General features: G+C 47.4%; 1 protein-coding gene across 4 annotated transcripts in view; it reads left to right on the forward strand.

The window, feature by feature from the left end:
- The window catches only part of PIDD1 (p53-induced death domain protein 1), a 202,771-nt gene that overhangs the window by 108,848 nt on the left and 72,978 nt on the right, over positions 1-20,945 (forward strand). For all 4 annotated transcript variants that reach the window (XR_015308514.1, XR_015308515.1, XM_086957757.1 and 1 more), the window contains exons 9-10: positions 6,020-6,196; positions 15,596-15,743. Coding sequence is in view for 2 of the 4 variants with exons in the window: in XM_086957757.1 (XP_086813883.1) it covers positions 6,020-6,196; positions 15,596-15,743 (325 nt within the window). In the remaining 2 variants the exon portion in view is untranslated. The remainder of the gene's footprint in view (positions 1-6,019; positions 6,197-15,595; positions 15,744-20,945) is intronic.

Raw genomic sequence — 20,945 nt, forward strand, 5'->3', positions numbered from 1 at the left:
CGCCAATTTTTCGGCAGATGTCCAGAACACTCTGATGGACATGCCGTTCGATGGCCGTCGCCTTTTTGGCGACAAGGCAGACCACGAGCTTGAGGGCTTTAAGGACTCCAGGGCTACGGCCAAGTCCTTGGGCCTCTCGGCCCCGCGCCAGCAAACGGCTGCCTTTCGCTCCTTTCATGGCCAAGGAAGGGGCGTCCCCACACGTGCCACCAGACACTCGCCGCAGACTAACATCCAGCGCGGTGGCGGCCGTGGAAACCGCTGTGGAGGCGGTCGGGGACAACGGCGAGGTCAGTCCACACCTTCCCCCGCAGCATCCGCCTCTAAACCCTCCTAGTCCGTGCTTTTCGGCCCATGTGACGCCACTGGGGGGCAGGGTTCGCCATCACCACTCTCACTGGTGCACTGTCACTTCGGACAGGTGGGTGCTGCAGATCGTCCGGAGGGGCTACTCCCTCCCCTTCGAGACGACTCCTCAAGCCATGCCACCGCAATACCACCCCGTATCGGGGGATCACTTGCGGCTTCTGCAGGAGGAAGTTTCGGCCCTCCTGGCCAAGGGGGCCAGCGAGCGCGTTCCTGGGCCAGAAGTAGGACGTGGTTGCTACTCCCACTACTTTCTGGTACCCAAGAAGGGCAAAGGGGGCCTACGCCCTATCTTGGACCTAAGGAACGTCAACGGCTTCCTCCGGAAGGAGAAGTTCAAAATGCTGACTCTGGCTCAGGTCTTAGCTGCCCTGGACCCAGGAGACTGGATGGTAGCGTTGGACTTGCAGGACGCGTATTTCCACATCCCCGTCCTGCCGGCCCACCGGCGTTACCTGCGGTTCACGGTAGGCCACGAGCACTTTCAGTTTACCGTGCTCCCCTTCGGCCTTACCAGCACCCCACGGGTGTTCACGAAGGTGATGGCGGTGGTCGCAGCTCATCTGCGCCGGTTAGGGGTCTCAGTCTTCCCCTACATCGACGACTGGTTGTTGAAGGCGGGCTCGCCCCAGACAGTCGTCAACCACCTCCAGACTACGGCAGACCTCTTGCACCAGCTGGGGTTCTCCATCAATGAGCTGAAGTCACACCTGTGTCCCTCTCAGAAGCTCCTTTTCATCGGAGCGTTTCTCGACTCGGTGCAGTTTCGGGTTTACCCACCCGAACAGCGGGTTCGGGGTATACAGGCTCTGATTCCAATCTTCCAGCCTTTATCCCGAGTTTCGGTCAGGTGGACGCCGCGGCTTCTGGGGCTGATGGCTTCCTGCATCCTTCTGGTGCATCACGCCCGGTGGCGGATGCGGGCTCTGCAGTGGTACCTGAAGTTTCAGTGGGCCCAGCATCAGGGCAACCTGTCCGACCATGTCCTGATCTCGGATGGCACTGCGAGACAGCTGCAGTGGTGGCTCACGGACCGCGATTGGGTCAGCGGCAGATCCCTCTCCCTTCCCCAACCGGAGCACGTAGTTGTTACGGACGCGTCCCTCCAGGGCTGGGGTGGCCACATGGGAGAGGAGGAGATCAGAGGCCTCTGGTCTCCGGCGGAGCCCCAGCTCCATATCAACCTTTTGGAGGTGCGGGCGATTCGTCTAGCACTGAAGGCATTCCTCCCCTCCGTCCGAGGAAGTGTAGTGCAGGTGTTCACGGACAACTACTCCGCCATGTGGTACTGCAACAAACAGAGCTGGGTGGGGTCGTGGACCCTCTGCCAGGAGGCTCTGCGCCTCTGGCAATGGCTGGAACATCAGGGTGTGACTCTGGTGGTTCAACACCTGGCCGGTTCTCTGAACGCCAGGGTGGACGAACTCAGCCGCCGGTGCATGATGGATCACGAATGGCGTCTGAACTCGTGGCGCAAGGTCTCTTTCTGCAGTGGGGAGAGCCTTGGTTAGATCTATTCGCCACCAAAGAGAACGCGCAATGTCATCAGTTCTGCGCATTGGAATTTCCAAGGCGGCACTCGCTCGGAGACGCTTTTCGTCGCAAGTGGAGCTGCGGTCTGTTGTACGCCATTCCACCTATACCACTTCTGCCCAGAGTGCTGAAGAAGATCAGGCGCGACCGGGCACAAGTCATCCTTGTGGCTCCGGACTGGGCACGAATGTACTGGTATCCCGAGCTACTCAGTATGTCAGTCGATCCCCCAGTTCGTCTGCCTCTTCAGGAGGACTTTCTGTCGCAGCAGCAGGGGACGGTCCTCCCCCCGAACCTGTCCAGTCTCCACCTCCATGCTTGGAGATTGAGCGGCGACAGTTGAGGCCATTTGACTTGCCTCCTGAAGTTTGCAACATCATTCTGGCAGCCAGACGTCCCTCCACAAAGTCGGTATACGCCTGCAGGTGGAACAGATTTGTGGCATGGTGCAGAGCAAAGGCTGTGGATCCCCTTAATGCCCCTCTTTCTGAGGTTCTCCTCTTTCTTCTTTCTCTTGCCCAGCGGGCTCTGCTCTGGGCACTATCAAGGGCTACCTTTCTGCTCTTTCAGCCTTTCTGAGGCTGCCTGATCAACCTTCTTTGTTCAAGTCCCCTATCGTTAATCGATTCCTGAAAGGCATCACACATACGTTCCCTCCTGTTCCCTTCGTGATGCCTAAGTGGGACTTGAACCTGGTTCTTACATTTCTGATGTGCGCTCCCTTTGAGCCACTTCACAACTGCCCTCTTCGTCTTCTCACTTTGAAGACTGCCTTCCTGGTAGCCATCACCTCTGCCAGGAGAGTGAGTGAGCTTCAGGCTCTATCCTGTAAACCTCCTTTCCTTTCAGTTCATCCGGACAAGGTTGTGTTGCGGACAAGGCCCTCCTTCTTGCCCAAGGTAGTCACGGCCTTCCACATTAGGCAATATATCACCTTTCCCACCTTCTTTCCGCCTCCGCATCCCTCAAGAGAGGAAGAAAGGCTCCACCGTCTGGACCCAAAACGTGCGCTCTTGTTCTATCTGGACCGCACATGCCAGTTCCGGGTGGATGACCAACTCTTTGTTGGTTACGTGGGCGCTAAGAAGGGGAAAGCGGTGCACAAGCGGACCATCTCGCAGTGGATCATCTTGTGTATAACGCGTGTTACTCCTTGGCGAAGAAGGAACCCCTGTTGGGCTGAGGGCTCATTCCACTCGAGCCACAGCGACTACGACTGCCTTGGGCCGAGGTGTGCCCTTGCAGGACATTTGCCAGGCGGCTACGTGGGCCTCGCTGCACACGTTTGCAAGACATTATTGCCTGGACTGTCAGGTCCGGAGGAATGGCTTCTTTGGCCGTTCCGTCCTCCAGGACTTTCTGGTGTAGTTATTGGTTCGCAGACCCACCACCACGGAGTTGGTATTGCTGGGGTATCTATTCTAAGGTAAGGTATCTATCACTAACGAGTCTCTTTTAGATGCACAAGTTACTACTTGTGTAACAATATATCTGTAAGAGACATTAGTTAGTGATAGATTCCTTACCGACCCACCCATCCTCCCCGTTCTGCGAACCGATATCTAGGGTTAAGGTCATCCCCTTTCAGGGCCCTAGTTTCATGGCACCAGTGTTGGTTGTTGGCATAGCTCTGCGTTTCTGGCGCGGAAAAGCTGTGTCTAAGAACTGACGTCAGCACGCGGAGGCGGCGTCTAAGTACTCTGACGACGTCATCACGGCGCCCACGACGCCGACGACGGACGCGGAGCCGCAGACGATGCCTACCGACGCGCAAGGGTACTGCTACGCAAAAGTTTCCGGATCCAGTCTGACGCCTGGGTATATTCTAAGGTAAGGAATCTATCACTAACTAATGTCTCTTACAGATATATCATTACACAAGTAGTAACCTGTGCCTTTCTGCAAACAATAGCTAGAATGTAAGTGATTTTGCAGCTGGATGTCTGTTACAGACTCTTCTGCGACCTACCCAACTTTCCCTTGAATTTATGAATGACCTGAACTTGCTCTGTAGCTTGTCAGGACCATTAGAATACATAGCTGACTTTTTACATTCCCTTCTTGAGAATCTTTACGCCAGGGTTCGGTTTGGCAAGGCTGGTGATTTGTTATATTCTTTTCCACTTGCACGGGGGTGCGCCAAGGTTGTATTTTGGCCTCCTTGCCTTTTGTTGTTTATATGAAAACCTTGTGTTCCACCTTGGTCTCAGTCTCCAGGGACATCCCCAAAATTAAGCACGCCTTTTTGCCAGCACTGCTCTATGCAGATGATGCTGTACTTATGGCACAAACCCCGGGAACTTTGCGATTATTGGTGAATTCCTTTGTATCTCTTATGAGCGAATTGGATTTGGTCACTAATTACAGCAAATTGCACATAATGGCTTTTGGATCTGGCAAAAAATTAACTTCTGGTTTAGATAATGGTTAATGGGAACCCTTTATTTAGTGTAAATTACTTTAACAACTGTGGGGTTACTTTCAATATTGTAGAGACATGGCACACACACACATCAAAAATTCATGCTGTAAGCTTAGCAGAGCAGCCGGAGCAATACCTCAGGGGGATGGAAAGGGTACCATCTTCACAATCCTCAACATTTACCTTGCTCCGTGTGTCTCTGTGGCACTTTATGGGGCTGGGGTTTGGGGCTATGGCAACATTGATCCTCTACAGATTGAAGAAAATCGCATCTGCAGGCGGCTCATGCACTTACCCCCCACAAGCTCCCATTTTATCTTTCACGTGAAACTTAGGCTTATGTGTATTGGTGACCTGACTAAGCTTTTAATATGGATTAGTAATTGGCTAACGATCAGGTAAATGTAAATAGGGAAATCATTATGGATTGCTTGCACTTGGATAATAGATGTTCCATACCCTGGTTAGCCTATGTACGCAAAATGTATGGCGCTTTGAATCTATCGACCTTGCCGCACACAATTAGGAAATCGGATAAGATTAATATTAAATCGCTGTTTGTAGATCTTTGTCACTCCCAGAGCCTTGCAAGTGAGATGAACAAGAAGGCTGTAAAATCGTAATGTGATTTTCATGAATTTTCGACTGATCGATTGTTTGTCACTTTGCCTTTGCCAGGGTGGGAAAGATCTATCCTTTTTCAATTTAGGGTTGGCTCAGTGGTGCGGCTTCTGATTTTCATGGGGACAGACACCCAGGTGGTGTCATCAGGGATAGTGTATACCTGTGATGTCACTCAGAACAATCCCTGTTGCATTTTTTGTTCTTTTGTACCTTTTTCAGATTATATTTGAAAGCATTTATAAAACAGATTTAAAAACTCTTAGGTTTTAGGAAGTGCAAAGATACTCTATTCTACCCTTTTCTTCTAAATACTCATTAAGTGTGTCAAAGGGGGTTGTGCCTTCTTAAAAGCTGCTTTGAGTTCAAGGAGAATGGTGGGGGGTTGAGGAGACATAGTAGCCTTTGGCAAAGGAGGTATTGGCTGCCCGTCTAACTTTTTTTTTGTTTTCTTGACCTGGGCGACTTTTATGGTGGGGGTTGTTGCTATCTGATTAACTGAATTTTATGTACTTTTAGAATAGATATTTCATTTATTGGTCTTCCTTTTTACTGCTGTTTGTCATTTTACGTATTTTTTATGGCTACACATATATCAAATAAAGTAATTTTGGCTTGACTATAGCTGAGCCACAGGTAGTTCTGGGGATCCTGTCCCCTTTTGAGGGGTGCAGACGCTTTCTTTGTTCAAAAGTTGTGAAACTATTTTGGATCCCTGTACTAAGATTAAAATTGTATGCAAAGGATTAGCATAGCAAGGGTGCCATGATCCATAATGCAAGCAGTAACAATCTGTCGGTTGGGTGGCAAAAGGCAGCATTTATTGTGTTGAAGAGGGCCCCAAAGAGCCTGGCCCTGTTGCCACTGCACCCTCTACAACATTTGCAGCCATGCCACTAATGTAATGTGTGCAAATCTATAACTGTCACGTACCACTCAGCAAACCCACTGTTAAAGAGAATTAACTGTTTTAAGCTGACCATAGGCTACGGATAGATCTTGATTCATGTTTGCCATCTAACTTTGGGAACTATTTTCTCTTTTTTTCCATTTCCCATGTGTACTGATTGAGCACAGCACCTGGCAAAATGTAGTGTGGTGCACTTTTCATGGTTCCTGGTCATCTCTCGGCTTGTGGAGGACCAGTGCCCGGTCCCGCAGGATGGGACCCAGCTCTTCTCCACGGTGGACCCCAGCATCCGTGTCAAGTTTCCTGCTGGTGCCACAGAGGAGACACGAATAGTAAAGATGCAGGTAGGAATGGATCTTCCATATTCAAGCCCGCCATAGGCTCATTTGCATTACAGTTGTAATGAACAAGGTCCCTACAGGGCTATACTTCAGCATTATTACTGTGTTGAATGACCACCAGGGCTTCATGCTTAGAAGCTGATTATGGCTTTTATCCATATTAAAACCAGTTCAGAGCTGATGTTATCCAGTATTATGGGTATCTTTCATAGATTCACATGCCTGAATCATTCCCCGTCATCGGGGTGGGAGTCCCCGGTATATAAAAATAGTAATGTCATAAAGACATATATACACTAATAGGCCGGAGGCCTCACATTAGTAACCTATCTGAGTCCTTTTGTAAAAAAGGAACAAACTTTGGCCAGAAGCCAATCAGCTACTACCACCCTCTAGAACCTTCCTGGAAGGAGCCCTAGTCCCTCAGATTTTCTACCGCACGTCGTGCTAAGGGAGTCTCCACTGAGCTCTGCTCAGGTTTCTGGTATTTCTGGATTTATTCCATATTTTTCTCTTCATATTTAATCTTGTGGAGGAGTGCTAGGGTCTAATATGTCTACCACTCCTAAAAAAGGTCTCTGTAGACCTTGTGCCTCGTGTAGTAAGCTGAGACTGCATGTAGATGACAAACATGAAGACTGCCTCTACTGTCTCTACCCTGACCATTCTGCCAAGGATTGTAAGGTCTGCTGCACTTTCTCTGTCAAGACTCTAAAAGACAGAGAGGGATGCCTGCGTCTGTGGCTTCAGAGACTGAAGGACAAGGATCAAACAGTCTCTTCAGGTGAGAGCGAGTGTTCCTTCAGGAGCTCACACTCCTCTTCCAAAAGGCCAAGACAGACATCTCCAGGTCCGTCTAATATGCCACCTCAAAAGAAGACGCCACATTTTTCAGAGGGTCGTCCAAAAGCCATGGCAGTTAAGACTCCTCTTCAGGAAGCCATCTGCAAGAAGCCTGTGCTGGTGTCTTCTGCCATGCCTGTGACAGCGTCGACAGTAACCATCTCTACGTCGACAGCATTGGCCTTCACCACCTTGACGACATCTACCTCAACATCGTCGTTGTCGGGTAGGTCTATAACATCTATTATTCCTGTCAAAAGAGCGTTGACGACAGCTTCTTCGTCGACAAAGTCGAAACCATCGTCGTCGACGAAAGTCCCATCGACGTCGAAGACCACCTCGTCGACGATGTCATCGTCGACAAAGCCATCGACGAAGCCGTCGACACCAGCGTCGACGAAGCCGTCGACGGCAACTCCAACGTCGACACTGCCGTCGACGAAGAAACCACCGTCGACGACGCTACCGTCGACGACGTCGTCGGCGAAGACGACAGAGAGGTCTGCTGGGACTGTCAGCATCCCACCGTCGACGACCACCCCGTCAACGGGCCCGTCGACGGAAGGCTCTCCTAAGCTGAAGTATACATATACACACTTCAGGATGTCAACGCGTACGCTGATGCCAGAGGCTACGTCTCCTAGCAGAGTCCAGCCGCTGCCACCGGTCCACTTACTGGAGACTGAGGACTCTGATGATGGCGCAATGTTCCACACTGCACATCACAGCTAAATGTCAAGGTCCATGAGAGTTCGGATTACGAAGATATGGGTCAGGCAGAAGTCCCATACCAGGAGGAATATCAATCGCCTCCTCCTTCACAGCCTATGGTGTGCCTCCCGGCCTCAATTGTCACGGACCTCCAAGTGCTCACAGTGGACTACAAACAGCAGTTTCCGCCTACTCCGCTACCTTCAGTAGTGCCACCACAACTCGTGACACCAGCTCCTCCTCCTCGCCCTAGACCACCTCCGCTGGTCATTAATCCGGATCCTGTATCTTTGCCTCCTCAACAATCTTCGAATGAAGAGGAAGCAGTGGAAGAAGACAAGGAAGGTCAACAGGAAGAGGGAGAAATACAGGATGATGAGTGGAATGACTATATCATTTCACATCCGGCATCCCCAGACCAGGCACAGGCGGATTCACCGCCAGAAGATATCGGGGGTTTCATAATGTTATAGAGCGAGCAGCAGCAAGGTTCAAAATAGAGATGACCACACTGCCAGAGGAGCAGAAAGAAGAGGTAAAGAAGATCCTCCTCGAGGGAGAGCGGTCCGCCTCAGAGATTAATGACGTGGCGATGGATATCGCCTCTACAGGATTTCGCCAGCTGGCGGGGGCAGCGGTCCTTAGGCGCCAAGGCTGGCTGAAAGCTACATCTTTCCGGCCGGTAGTCCAAGCCAAGGTACTGGACATGCCGTTCGACGGAGAGCTTCTCTTTGGGAAGCATATTGATGAGATGCTGCAGGGTATCAAGAAGGATACCGAGACCGCAGAAGCCCTGCTATCCTCCAGTACAAGAATACTTCCTTTCGGGGCTCCAGAGGAAGAGGCCAGCAGACAAGAGGTGGCTATCAGGGATACAAATCCACCTACGGCTCGTCCCAGTAATACAAGTCTCAATACCAACAGAGACAGCAACAAGGCCAGTCTTCGTACAATAAGTCTTCCATTCTAGGAAGAAGAGGAAAGAAAGATTCCGCCAGAAGACAATGACTTCTTTCTCCAACAGGCCTCCAGTTCTTCTCCACGTTACGTAGTTGGAGGGAAAATTTACAACTTCCTCCACAATTGGCAAAGAATAACGACGGATCGTTGGGTTCTCCAGCTGGTTCGGTTCGGCCATACTCTGGAGTTCGTGGACACTCCTCCTTCGAACCCCCCTTGTCCCATGCAACACAGGAATCTTCATCTCCTTCAAGCGGAACTCTCACTAATGCTTCAAAAAAAAAAGCCGTAGAAAGAGTTCCCAGAGGTCAGAGAGGAAAAGGATTCTATTCACGGTTCTTCGTGATACGAAAAAAGGAGAAGAAATGGAGACCTATACTGGATCTAAGGAACCTCAACAGATACCTCAAAAAACAATAGTTCCGTATGGTATCCATTCAGGAGGTGTTACAGCTACTCAATTCTAAGGATTTCATGGTGTCCTTAGACCTCCAGGACACCTATTTTCACATACTCATCCACAAAAGTCACCGCCAATACCTAAGGTTCACTGTGGCGGGCAGACATTACCAGTTCAGAGTGTTGCCATTCGGCCTGAAGTCGGCGCCACGCATTTTTACACTATGAACCAGGGGCAAGTCCAGCATTCAGATCTGACATCTCTCAGATTATCGGCTTGGCTCCCGAGTTCAGAGAATTCCAGGACTTAGATATCCCTCAGGACTGCAAGGTCGTCTTAGCCCGGGCCCGGGCTGACAGTACCAATAAGACATATTCTCTTAAGTGGAAGAGGTTCTGTTTATGGTGTAAAGCTAACAAACTGCACCCGTTCTTTTCATCTCCGGCACAACTTCTGCCCTACCTGCTTCACCTGGCCTCCTCGGGATTGGCTCATGCCTCAATCAAAGTCCACCTGGCAGCCATATCTCGGTTCAGAGGCTCTTCGTCTGGTGTTTCCCTATGGTCCAATAGACTGGTCAAGCAGTTTCTGAAAGGCTTATTCAGGACTTATCCTCCAGTGAGACCTTTACCACCTACATGGCAGCTCAATATTGTCCTGGCGCAGTTGATGAAACACCCCTTTGAGCCAAGGCATAAAGCAGATCTCAAATACTTATCATGGAAAACAGCTCTCTTGCTGGCTCTCACGTCAGTAAGGAGGGTGAGATATCTGCAGGCTTTCTGTATTCAGGACCTGTTCCTTCAGTTTAAACAGGACAGAGTCATTCTACGGACTAACCCCAAATTCATTCCAAAGGTTCCGTCTGCTTTTCATCTAAACAAACCTATTGTCCTGAGATCTTTCTTCCCTAATCCATCTTCAACAGCGGAGAGATCTCTACATTCCTTAGATCTGAAAAGATGTCTGAAATTCTACATTCATAGAACAGAACAATTTTGCAAGTCCAACCAATTATTTATTGCTTTCAGCAGGCCCAGGAAGGGCCTAACATTGACAAAGCAGAGCATTTCAAGGTGGATCTCTGCCGCCATCGCCTACTGCCACCAACAGGTGGGACATCCTCTGCCCGCCAAAGTTCGGGCTCATTCCACTAGAGCGGTTTCCACCTCCATGGCGCTCTTTTCTGGGGTGCCCATTGTCGACATTTGCAGAGCGGCGACATGGAAGACACCACATACGTTCACCAAGCACTACTACTTGGATTCGGAACTTATGAAGGATGCAGCAGTGGGACAGGCGGTGCTCCGTCATCTATTTCATTAGAGGTGAGCCTTCTTCCTTTCATCCAACCTTTCCTATTTCCTAATTGCACATTTCTTATCCTGCTACTGTTTGCAGTTTATTCTGTTGCACTATTGATAAGGTATTATCAAGTGTCTTACATGCTATATTATGCGAAATGTGCTGCCTACTACTTGCTCCTCTGATTCAGGCATGTGAATCTATGAAAGATACCCATAATACTGGATAAAAAATGTGTTACTTTCCTGTAACTGCAGTTATCCAGTATTGGTATCTTTCATAGATTCACATGCAACCCACCCGCCTCCCCTGGAAGGGCTCACCTTGGTTCTCTCAGTAGCTACTACTTAGCACTGTGCTTACGAAAATCTGAGGGACTAGGGCTCCTTCCAGGAAGGTTCTAGAGGGTGGTAGTAGCTGATTGGCTCCTGGCCAAAGTTTGGTCCTTTTTTACAAAAGGACTCAGATAGGTTACTAATGTGAGGCCTCCGGCCTATTAGTGTATATATGTCTTTATGACATTACTATTTTTATATACCGGGACTCCCACCCCGACGACGGGGAATGATTCAGGCATGTGAATCTATGAAAGATACCAATACTGGATAACTGCAGTTACAGGTAAGTAACGCATTTCTTCTTTTAGGTGGCAAATTCCATCATTTTGGGCAGAATGTTGTTTTCTAATGCACATTTTTATGACGGATTGGAGTCAGTTTACCTCTTGGTGCTATTTACTTCTTCTGTAATGGTTGAAGTTTTAGTGAAAGTAATTGCTAATTACAGCTCCATTCCTACTACCCGTTGTCGGTTGACTTTCACTTGAAGTCTGAGTTTCCATAAAATATAATACTAATGTCAAAAGGACCGTAAAAATTCAAATGTTATTATGCACATACTAACTTTGTCAGATTTTCTTGACAGAAAAATTAACAACCCAGTGAGCTTTCCCAACACTTTGTAATGGGTTGTTAACAAGGGTGGCACAGACAAATACAAGAAGGTATATCTAAATGCTGTAGGCAAATTCAGTGTAAGTGTGCCTAGAAGTCCAAAGTGAGTAATATACAGCAGCAGTAAAGCTGATAGCAGTCTTGCCAAAATTCAGTTCACCACACAGAAGGAAGTCCTCAAGACATACCAATATGTCCAAGCTTGACTGTATTCTTTTGGGTATACAGAGGATTGTATAGGAGAGCTGGGAAGCTCTCCTATACAAGCCTCTGTTTATTTCAGATTTAGTTTTAAAGATGACATTATGGATGAACAAAGTTTTGAACAAGATTTATTAATGAACTAGTATTAGTATTTTTTTTTAAATATAAAAGCATTTTATTACATTTTGTAAATCCCAGGTGCAATGACATTGCGTTGAAGAAATCCATGCGTTGTAATTTTAGAAGGCCCCTGTTGGCTTCTACCTCTCTGTGAATACATAATTCTAGCGTAAATAATACACATATAATTGACTGAAAACATAATAGGATACCCCATCTCTCTCTGTGTGCTCACAAAGAGTTGGCCAGAGGCACATTACATAACATTTCCCATCAAACAAACCGAAAAAAGTTATGGCCTAAAAAGACAACCTCACAAAAGAGAGAGAGAAAGAAAACTCCTCCTGTTTTCCCTTGACTATTTATACCAAACAACAAGAGCGAGTACCTTGTTTATGTAACAAAAGTTCCTATAGAGTCTCTAACTTACAACAATACAGGGGCGAACCTTCAGGGTTTTTTAAAGAACCCTCACTCACCATCCTAGTTGGTGACATGCTTCATCATTGGGTTTCCATTCTTTAAGCCGAGTGCCTCCTAGCTCTGCTCCAACTCCTGATTACAGCAGGGCTGGTTGTTCTTGAGTGAAGTGAATTAGGCAAAAGACTTTTGAAAACATAGCCAAATTAAATACTTTTGAAACTGTTTCTAGAAATACTTTTGAAACTGTTCTAGAATGCTCAATCATATACATGCAAATGAAACACATGTAGCAAAAACCAAGTCTCTGAATGTAAGGCAAACCTACATTTTGTTATTATATCTCAAGATTCACAGGTTTAACCTGGAAAAACCTAAGCACTTTTTGTCATGGGGTACTTTGGTTTAAAAGAAAACCTGTATCTTCACCAGTTGGATGAGTCACAAGAGCGTCACTTTATCCAATGAAGCCAAGTGGATGAATACAGAGTGGTTGAAAAAACTCAGACAAAACTGAAGCCTTGTTGCCTAGTCGCTTTCCTTCCATCTGATCTTCCGTCAATCTTGGCCCTACCTCCTCTCCTCCATTTCGCAATTTGGATGTTCTATTTAATTTACCATTCTCCTTGCCTATCTACATCGGTCATGTCTCTGCGACGTTCTCTGCTATGTTCACAGTCTGAGAAAAATCTTATTCCTTCCCCCCGTAGAGTAAAAGAAAACCAGAATCCAGGCAGTAGTTCTCTCCCACTTTGACTATGGAGCTCTGTTTTCTTGGTCTTCTTGTCTGTCTGATGGGCCAACTTCAACTTTTGCAAAATGTAGCTGCTTATCTCCTTCTCAGTATCCCTCGGCATGCATCCATCTTGCTTTACTTAACAAATTTACACTGGCATCGCATAACTAAACCATTATTATTATTATTATATTTCTTATATGGCGCCAGAATCGACCCCCGAAGGGGTATCTCCGCGCTTGCCTTGGGACCCCGTCCTGGTTTTTCCCTGTGAGATAGCCCCTACAGGGCATCCCCAAGGTGAAAGCCAGGCATCCCGCCGCGGGGGGGCCGTTGTGGAGATTAAGCAAGCTTAATGCCCAGAGTTGCAGAGTGTGAACCCATGATTAGGTCAGGCACCGAAGCGAGAATTATCGAGTCCGTGGACATTTGAGCTCAACACCCTGCCGCGTCGGGAATTGAACCCTGATCCCGGGTCTGACCTCTGCTTCAGGGTCTGCCTGCTCTAACCAGTGAGCCACACTTCTCCACATCTCCACCATCTCTGTTGAAAGCACTCTTTGTTATTGGGCGTCCATGGCCTATCCACTTACTGTGATGCACCTCTCTTCACCTTTTGGCTCTTCCTAAGATCCACTTGACCAGGTTTGGATGCCACTTTTTCTCCTACCTTGAACTCAATTCCATAAGAGTGCTCTGTAATGTCCTGTTCTTGCGAAAATTACTAATAATTAATCTATTCCTGATTTGACATTCGTTTAGTCTTTGCCTTGCTTTCTTTTCTTCCTGGCTTGGGTTAAGTACCAGAACATCCATAATTAGGTATTTGCGTGTTTTACAATATCTCATTCATTCCTTCATCATAAAATGATGCACATGGAAGACTGATGAAAAAAAGTTTCCTTCCAAAGAAAAGTGGACAAAGTAGTTTTGAAATTAAGTGAATCCCTATTTCTTAGGCTGGGTTACACTAAAGAGCTTGACCAATCAAGTGTGGAGGAGATATTGTACCCTTAGAATCAGGTACTACGTCTGTAGTAGCGTAGGTCACTTTAAGGCCTACCGTGAATTGACAAAACTTTAGAATCAAGATGCTGATTGGCCAATTTTCCCCAGCACTGTAAATAAAGGTTCTCCTCAGCATGTTATTCATCCAAGTAAGCAAAAGATGTACATGGATGTTTAACGGGCTGGAGATTCACTGCTTTTCTCACAGATGCTGATGATATGCATTGGAAGTAGAGGCAGGATCTCTGCAGCCTCACTTCCGTCTCATTGTTACTACCATACCATATCATTGAGGATGACCGAAGAGAGTTTCCAGTAGGTAGTGTGGCAGGTCTTTTAACCCATGACTTCCAGTTGTCCGTCCAGTCCCATGGCATCATTACAGGAAGGTAATAATCATCTTCTTCCTTCCATCACCTCAGAAGTCCTGCCTCACTGCTTTTGCAACCCTACTAGGAGCAAGAGGTCACTGTTCTTTATTACAGTATCCACCTGGCACAGCTTGTATCGCTGTGCCATCCTAGGTGTTGCAAAGAGAGGTATCCTTGGATTGGATTCCCGAAAACAGCTTTCAGAAAGTTTCAGTTCCCAGCTCTACTGTAAGAGTACTATGGAAAAACAAATAGTTATGACAAATAGATGCTGCCAGCACTAAACGAACACAGACCACATGATTGGAATCTAATGTATTCAGATAAGGTCCAGGAAAGAAGGAATCTAATTTGGGGTGCCTGGGAGCATGAATCTGGGTATGGTGGTAGGGTTGGTGAATTTCGTGCAGTACCGCAGGCAGTGAAGTTCCTCAGGGATGGCGTTTTGCTGGTGATTTGATAATCGCTGGTGTGATTGAGCTATACTCCCAAGCTTAAAGCAGAGTAATTGTAAGCGATGCCTCATGTTGCACAATAGGCCTTACGGAAAGGGGTGAGATCTAAAGTGATATCTCTCCACTTACACAGGCCTGGGCCAAGACACCACAAAATACTCTGTCTCAGATTACTTGCCATGGATTCGTGCAAACCCCCATATTTTTCTGCCCATGCATTTTCTTATGCGCACCGTTTCTTTCTGTTGTTCCTCAATGAGACCTATTTCTGCATAGTGCCTTCTGGTTTGTCAGAGGACTTTCCTGCAGGAACTATGTCTGTGCTATTCTTGGACTTTCCATCTGGGACCAATAGCTCTTCTGCTCTCTTCCCCAACCCGGCAGAAGCAAGTACGGCCTCTTGCCCGTGTTGTTTCGCATTGGGGTGCCCCATCTGGTATTTTAACAGCTTTTCATAGGACCTACACATGTAACTAAATTCTCTCCTGGGTCACCAGCACTTGTTGCCAAACCATAGGCAGGACCCATTACTTAAGGTTTATAAATCCCTTTGAAAGTGGTAGTAATTGTTATTTTTTGGAGGGGCAGAGTTAGAAAATTCCATAGGTAGGATTTCAGCAGAGAAGGCCTGTTTGCCTTTGCTAGCTAGCTCGCAGAAGCGTGTAACCAACAGTAGGAGTAAATACCTGAGCTGCCATAATGTGAGAGTTTATTTCTTGTTGAATTCCTGAAATAAACAGCAGAAAGTGTGGTGAACATAGCAGAGAGCATGCATGTTATTCGCTAAGTTATGCTGCGGTATTAAAAGTAATAAAATAAATGTGTTTGTTATTCTTTGCTAGCTCCTCTCTCAGTGCAGTTCCAGATCATTTACCTGTGTTTTTCTGTGCCTCATTCGGCATCTTGTGTCCTCCAGGTTTTGCCCATCACTGAAAAGGAGCTTCAGGAGATAACAAACGATCCGGAGTCCACCGCCAGCCCCCTTCTCTGCCTCTCTCAGAGCTCTAGCATCAACTTCCTCAAACCCGTTCAAATCCAGCTCCCTCTGCCACCAGGGGTCACAGGTCAGTACTGTCCATCTCCGGCCCAGGGATGGGGGTGCGTTCTGAGTGTGCTGAGAGTAAAACCTATCAGCATGGCTTGATCTTTGAGATTGAAACGTGTCAAAGGAAAAGCAGATCAGCCCGGATGACCGTCGGCTCTGTGAGGCCATAGTAATGGCGGACCAATGTGTTAAAATGTCTCAGATAATATAGCATGACATTACATGTTAAGGCAGCGCAGACATGTTTTTGAGCACCGCGTTCTTCAGTACCTCTGGAGGTAGCACAGGACATTGGATGACTGTTGGTCAGGAAACAGTATTGGCCCTCGGTTGCCAGTGATTTCGTGTGCAGTGCTGTGAACTATTTATGGGCTAGCTATGAGGGGTCCAGGATGAGCATAGACATGAAATGGGGAAAAACAGCCAAGCGGCATCGCTTAAAAAAAAATACCTAAGAGTGACCATGCTGATGCATTGAATTCCAACCCAGAAGTAACACCCCAAATCAAGCCTAGTTTACCACAAATCTACGATTAAAGACCAGATCAGACGCCTTCCTTGCTCTCTTCCGCAAAAAAGATCAGTTGGCCTTCTGGTTTAAATCTTTGGATTCAATGGCTGTGTGATCTATGGATTGCAGCTCTGATAATGTACTTTTATATCGAGTAGCCCCTGTGGTGTTTGCTTGCTCCAAAAAATCCAGTTGGGATCTATAAACTTTTGTGCTGGGAATCCTAATCCCTGTTACAACGGTAATTATTTTGATATATTTTTTGTTCATGTATTTAATGATTTATATGCGCCTCAAATTCACTTAGTGAGGGCCAGGCCACTAAAAAAGAGCAACATGTATCACAGAGAGACAACTACGTTGGCTTTCATTTCATAATTTATTCAGGGCTCTCCTGGGATGTTCAGCCAATATGGCGATGACTGACTCAGCCCTTCGTGGCTGGTCTGAGACCGGTGAGCACGGTGGCCCCGGGTCATGCTAGCTGTAGAAAACTTGCCACTTTGAGGGACTTTCTTGAGATGCTTTCTTCATTTTTAGCCTTAGTGCCTCACAACCTCTCAAGCTGCTGATGATTTTTTTGGAAGATGTTGCATTTACCTCAGTTTTTCTTTTTTGACATAGGAGCTCTACTCAAGTGCTCTAACTGTCTAGGTGCGGGAGGGAATATTACCATTCCTTACTACACAATGCACAGTGAATCTTTTGTCTGGATCCACGGTTTAACAGTTTGGTGTCTGAAGGTTTCATTAAGCCCTCTAGAAAGGGGCGAAAGTAGATGAGCATGCATACCACGGTCTCTGGCTGAGTTGGCACGTTAATGAGGTCCCCACGCCCACACTGGTTGGTACTCTATCACAGTATTTGCGCACATTTAATAGCCACAACCTTAATACCAGGACATGCATTAAATATCTATCCCATGCTGGCAGCACAAATTCCTAATCAAATATCACTTGATCCAATGCTGGGTTTTTGCCAAAGGTACATTCTCTTGCCAACCGAAGGACGTTCATTCTTGTAAATACTTGCCATCACTGCAACAAAACCCCACAAGTAGACGATGGGAGATGAGGCGAGCCGAAGATTAGACAGATGGATTATCTTGGGGAAAATGTTTAACACATAAGAATATATAGCTATGTGCTGTAGCATATATGAAAATCTAAAAAGATTTGTTCTCACTTGCACAGCCCCTGCAAAAAAAGATACGTGACGTGAAGGCAGCCTAGAAGTCACCCTAAGAAAGCCCCCAACACTGGCCCTTCCTACCATCCTCACATATGCATCCTGTTAACCCACCTTATCTGGTGTGATTAAATGCTGGTGAAGCCTGGTTGGAAAGGAGGACTGTGTACTCCAGCTGGTTTCAAAGCTCAATACGGCCTACACTGTTGAGCTATCTCATTCTCCATTTGCCTCGGAGTTGGCCAGTTGCTACCCTCTGTATAACTATTGCAGGTGCACTGGGTGTAGGCTGTCACTGCAGAGCTCAGGTCACAAGTGGGAGATGGAATTTGTTCCTACTGTGTCTGCCAGTCTTTCCTCCGAGGATGTTCATGTGATTCTGTTTTGGGTTTTTGTGAGGTGTAGGCACTATCGCTTGAAAAGAGGGCCTTGTCCATGCATTGTGCATATTTATTTTATTTACAGCTGGAGCCCGTCCAGGTCTTCACGAATGTGGGTCATGTGTTCTTTTCATTTAGTTCAGGCTCGTTATTGCGCTGGCACATTTTGGAGGCATTTTTTATCTCCTGCTGGAGGAAACACTTGGCCCAGGGCATAGATCAAGCTCTGATTTTCTGCCTTCAAATAGACTCGGTCATCTGGTTCCTTATATTTTTCATATTTTTATGCTTACTGCCACCACAGCTCTCTGCACTTCCTTTCCTTACCTTTATACAGTTTTCCCCGTAAAACCTTTGCTGTGTCAAATGCTTGTAAAATTAAACACATTGTTTTCCTACTGCCTAATAAAACGTTTGCCTCATAACTACCTTTTTCTCCCACCTATTTGTGACCTTCTCTCCTGCCAATTGTGATTATTTTCCCCCTGTTTTGTATGATTGCATCTTTTTCCTAATCATGTTTTCTGTTTCCCTCTTAAACTTAACCTCTTTCCCCCTCCCGCTTCTCACCTTTGCTCACCCCGACCAGTGCCCACCCCTCCCAAGAACCTACTTAATGGGGGCCGCAATGCTCCACACCACCAGCGAGCTAAAGGCAAGCCCGTCTGACCCATCCTGCGCGCCAGGATCGTGCCCAATGCCCGGACCCCTGGATCTCTAAACTCCCACAGCTACTCCAGAGCTGAATTAACTGCCTTGATACCAGGACCTTGCAGTGACCTCTGTGGCCACACTTCCCCCAATCAATGGCAGGACCCTTCTCCTACCAACATTGCCGATTCTCCTGCAACGTCGAACCCCCCCCCCCCTCAGAACCCACCCCATACCCATTGACAAAAGAGGAATCCAATGTCTGCTCATCAACGCCTGATCACTCCCCCAAACGCACCACAGAAATCTGGGACACCATCACCACCCTCACCCTGACATCCTCTTCCTCACTGAGACATAGCTAAACCTGTCTTCTGCACCTGACATTGCCACCTTCACTCCCAGTGGCTGCAAGATCATATACCGAGACCAATGCTCTGTGCACGAACAAGTTAAAAAGTATTTCTTTTTTTAACAACAAGGGGTGGTATGGCCATTATCCACAAAGAGTCCCTCCACTGCACAGCAGCCACCGCCGACACCACCCCCATTATGGAACACCTCAATTTCAAACTCAACAAAGACAGCAAGTCCACCATCAGGGGCACCCTGGCATATGGACTGTCAGGACCACGCCCTGCCTTCTGCAAGGACATCTCCAACTGGCTAGCCCCCCTGGCCATCCGCTCCAAGAATTTCATCTTCCTCAGATTTAAATTTCCACATCGACGACCCAAGCAACGCCGACACAGCAAACCAAATAGGGAGCATGAACGACCCCAGCCTCACCGAAATCTCACCGACTCAACACACATAGCTGGACACACTCTGAACCCGATATTCACAGCTAGCAACAGAATCAAATGCAGCCACACCTTGGAGATCACCTGGTCCGACCACTCAATTATCCACTTCTCCATCTTTACCACCCCCCAACACAGCCACGGACAAGACCAGCATCGCCCATAGGAGAGGGAGCAAGAGAACAGAAAATGTATGGACCAACACCCTCAACCCCTGTCAGACCACCCTTCCCCGATACCACCGCCGACCTCAATGTGGGTGTCCAAAATTACCGAATGCACCGACACAGTCGCACCCCTCAAATCTGCAAAACAAGGCAAACCCTCCAAACACACCAGTTGGTTCACTCCTGAGCTACCTCCAAATGCAATTGCAAACAACTAAAAAGAATCTGGTGCACCAACAAAACACACAGCGACTGAGCCAACTTCAAAGTGGCTCTCAATAAATATCACATATGCCAGAAAAATGCCAAAAAGGAAGCCCTAGCCGCCTGCCTTGAAGCTAGCTCCAACCATAGAAAGGAACTCATCAACATCATCAAACAGTTCACCAACCCCTCAGCAGCCGAGAACACTGTAACCCTCTTGCAGTAGCTCTGTGATACCCTCACAGACTTCTACAACAAAATTGCCACCATCTACGAACACTTCGACTCACAACCAACCAGTGACAACTCTAACGAACTCCTTAACAGCAGCGACTCCACCTCAAACACTATAATCACTACGTTGGATCAACTAACCACACAAACCACAGCCACTCAGAAGCACCCAGAGACTCCTGCTCCAACCACATGTTCAACGTGGGGAGGAACTCGATCAGTAAGGAACTCCCCACCATCCTCAACTCATCCATCATCTCTGCCTCATTATGAGAAGGATGGAAACATGCAGACATAAAACCCCTTCTAAAAAAAAACTACAGCTGACCAAGAAGAACTTAAGAAATACCTGTCCATCTCCCTGCTCCCAATCCCGGCTAAAGTCCTGGAGAAAGCAATAAACAGATAACTCTCTAACGACCCAGAGATCAACTACCTCCTGTATCCATCCCAGTCGGGATTCCGTGCTAATCGCAGCACAAAATTCGCCCTAATTGCACCCACAGATGATATCCAATTCTCCTACACCAGGGCGAGATCGCAGCCCTGATCCTCCTAGACTTCCCGCAGCCTTCGACACAGTGCCACACTAAACCGTCCTACACAGACTCCATCAGATGGGGAACCAAGGAAGTGTCTTAAATTGACAGCTTCATTCCTCTCCAGAAGAACACAGAGCATCCACCTCCCGTCTAACACCTCAGGCCCAAAGAACATTGGTCTGTGGCATTCCCTAAGGGTCTTCACTGAGTCCAACCCTGTTCAATACATACATGGCCTCACGGACCGCACTGGTCAAATTCTATGGTATGAACATCATATCAAGCGCTGACGGAACTAAGCTCATCCTCTTCCTAGCCTTAAACCCCATTAACACCAAATTCAGTTTCATAGGTGCATGACCAGCGTAGTCAGCTGGATGCAAAACAAATGTCTCAATCTCAACACCAACAAAACAGAAGTACTCATCTTTAAAAGCAACACCTCCCCATGAGACGACTCATGGTGGCCAGCAGAACTGAACCCCTTGCCCACTCCACAGACCATGCCAGAAGCCTCTGCATCATACTTGACAGCAAGCTC

This window comes from Lissotriton vulgaris, chromosome 2_1 (assembly GCF_964263255.1).
Source record: "Lissotriton vulgaris chromosome 2_1, aLisVul1.2, whole genome shotgun sequence".
Lineage (NCBI taxonomy): Eukaryota > Metazoa > Chordata > Amphibia > Caudata > Salamandridae > Lissotriton > Lissotriton vulgaris.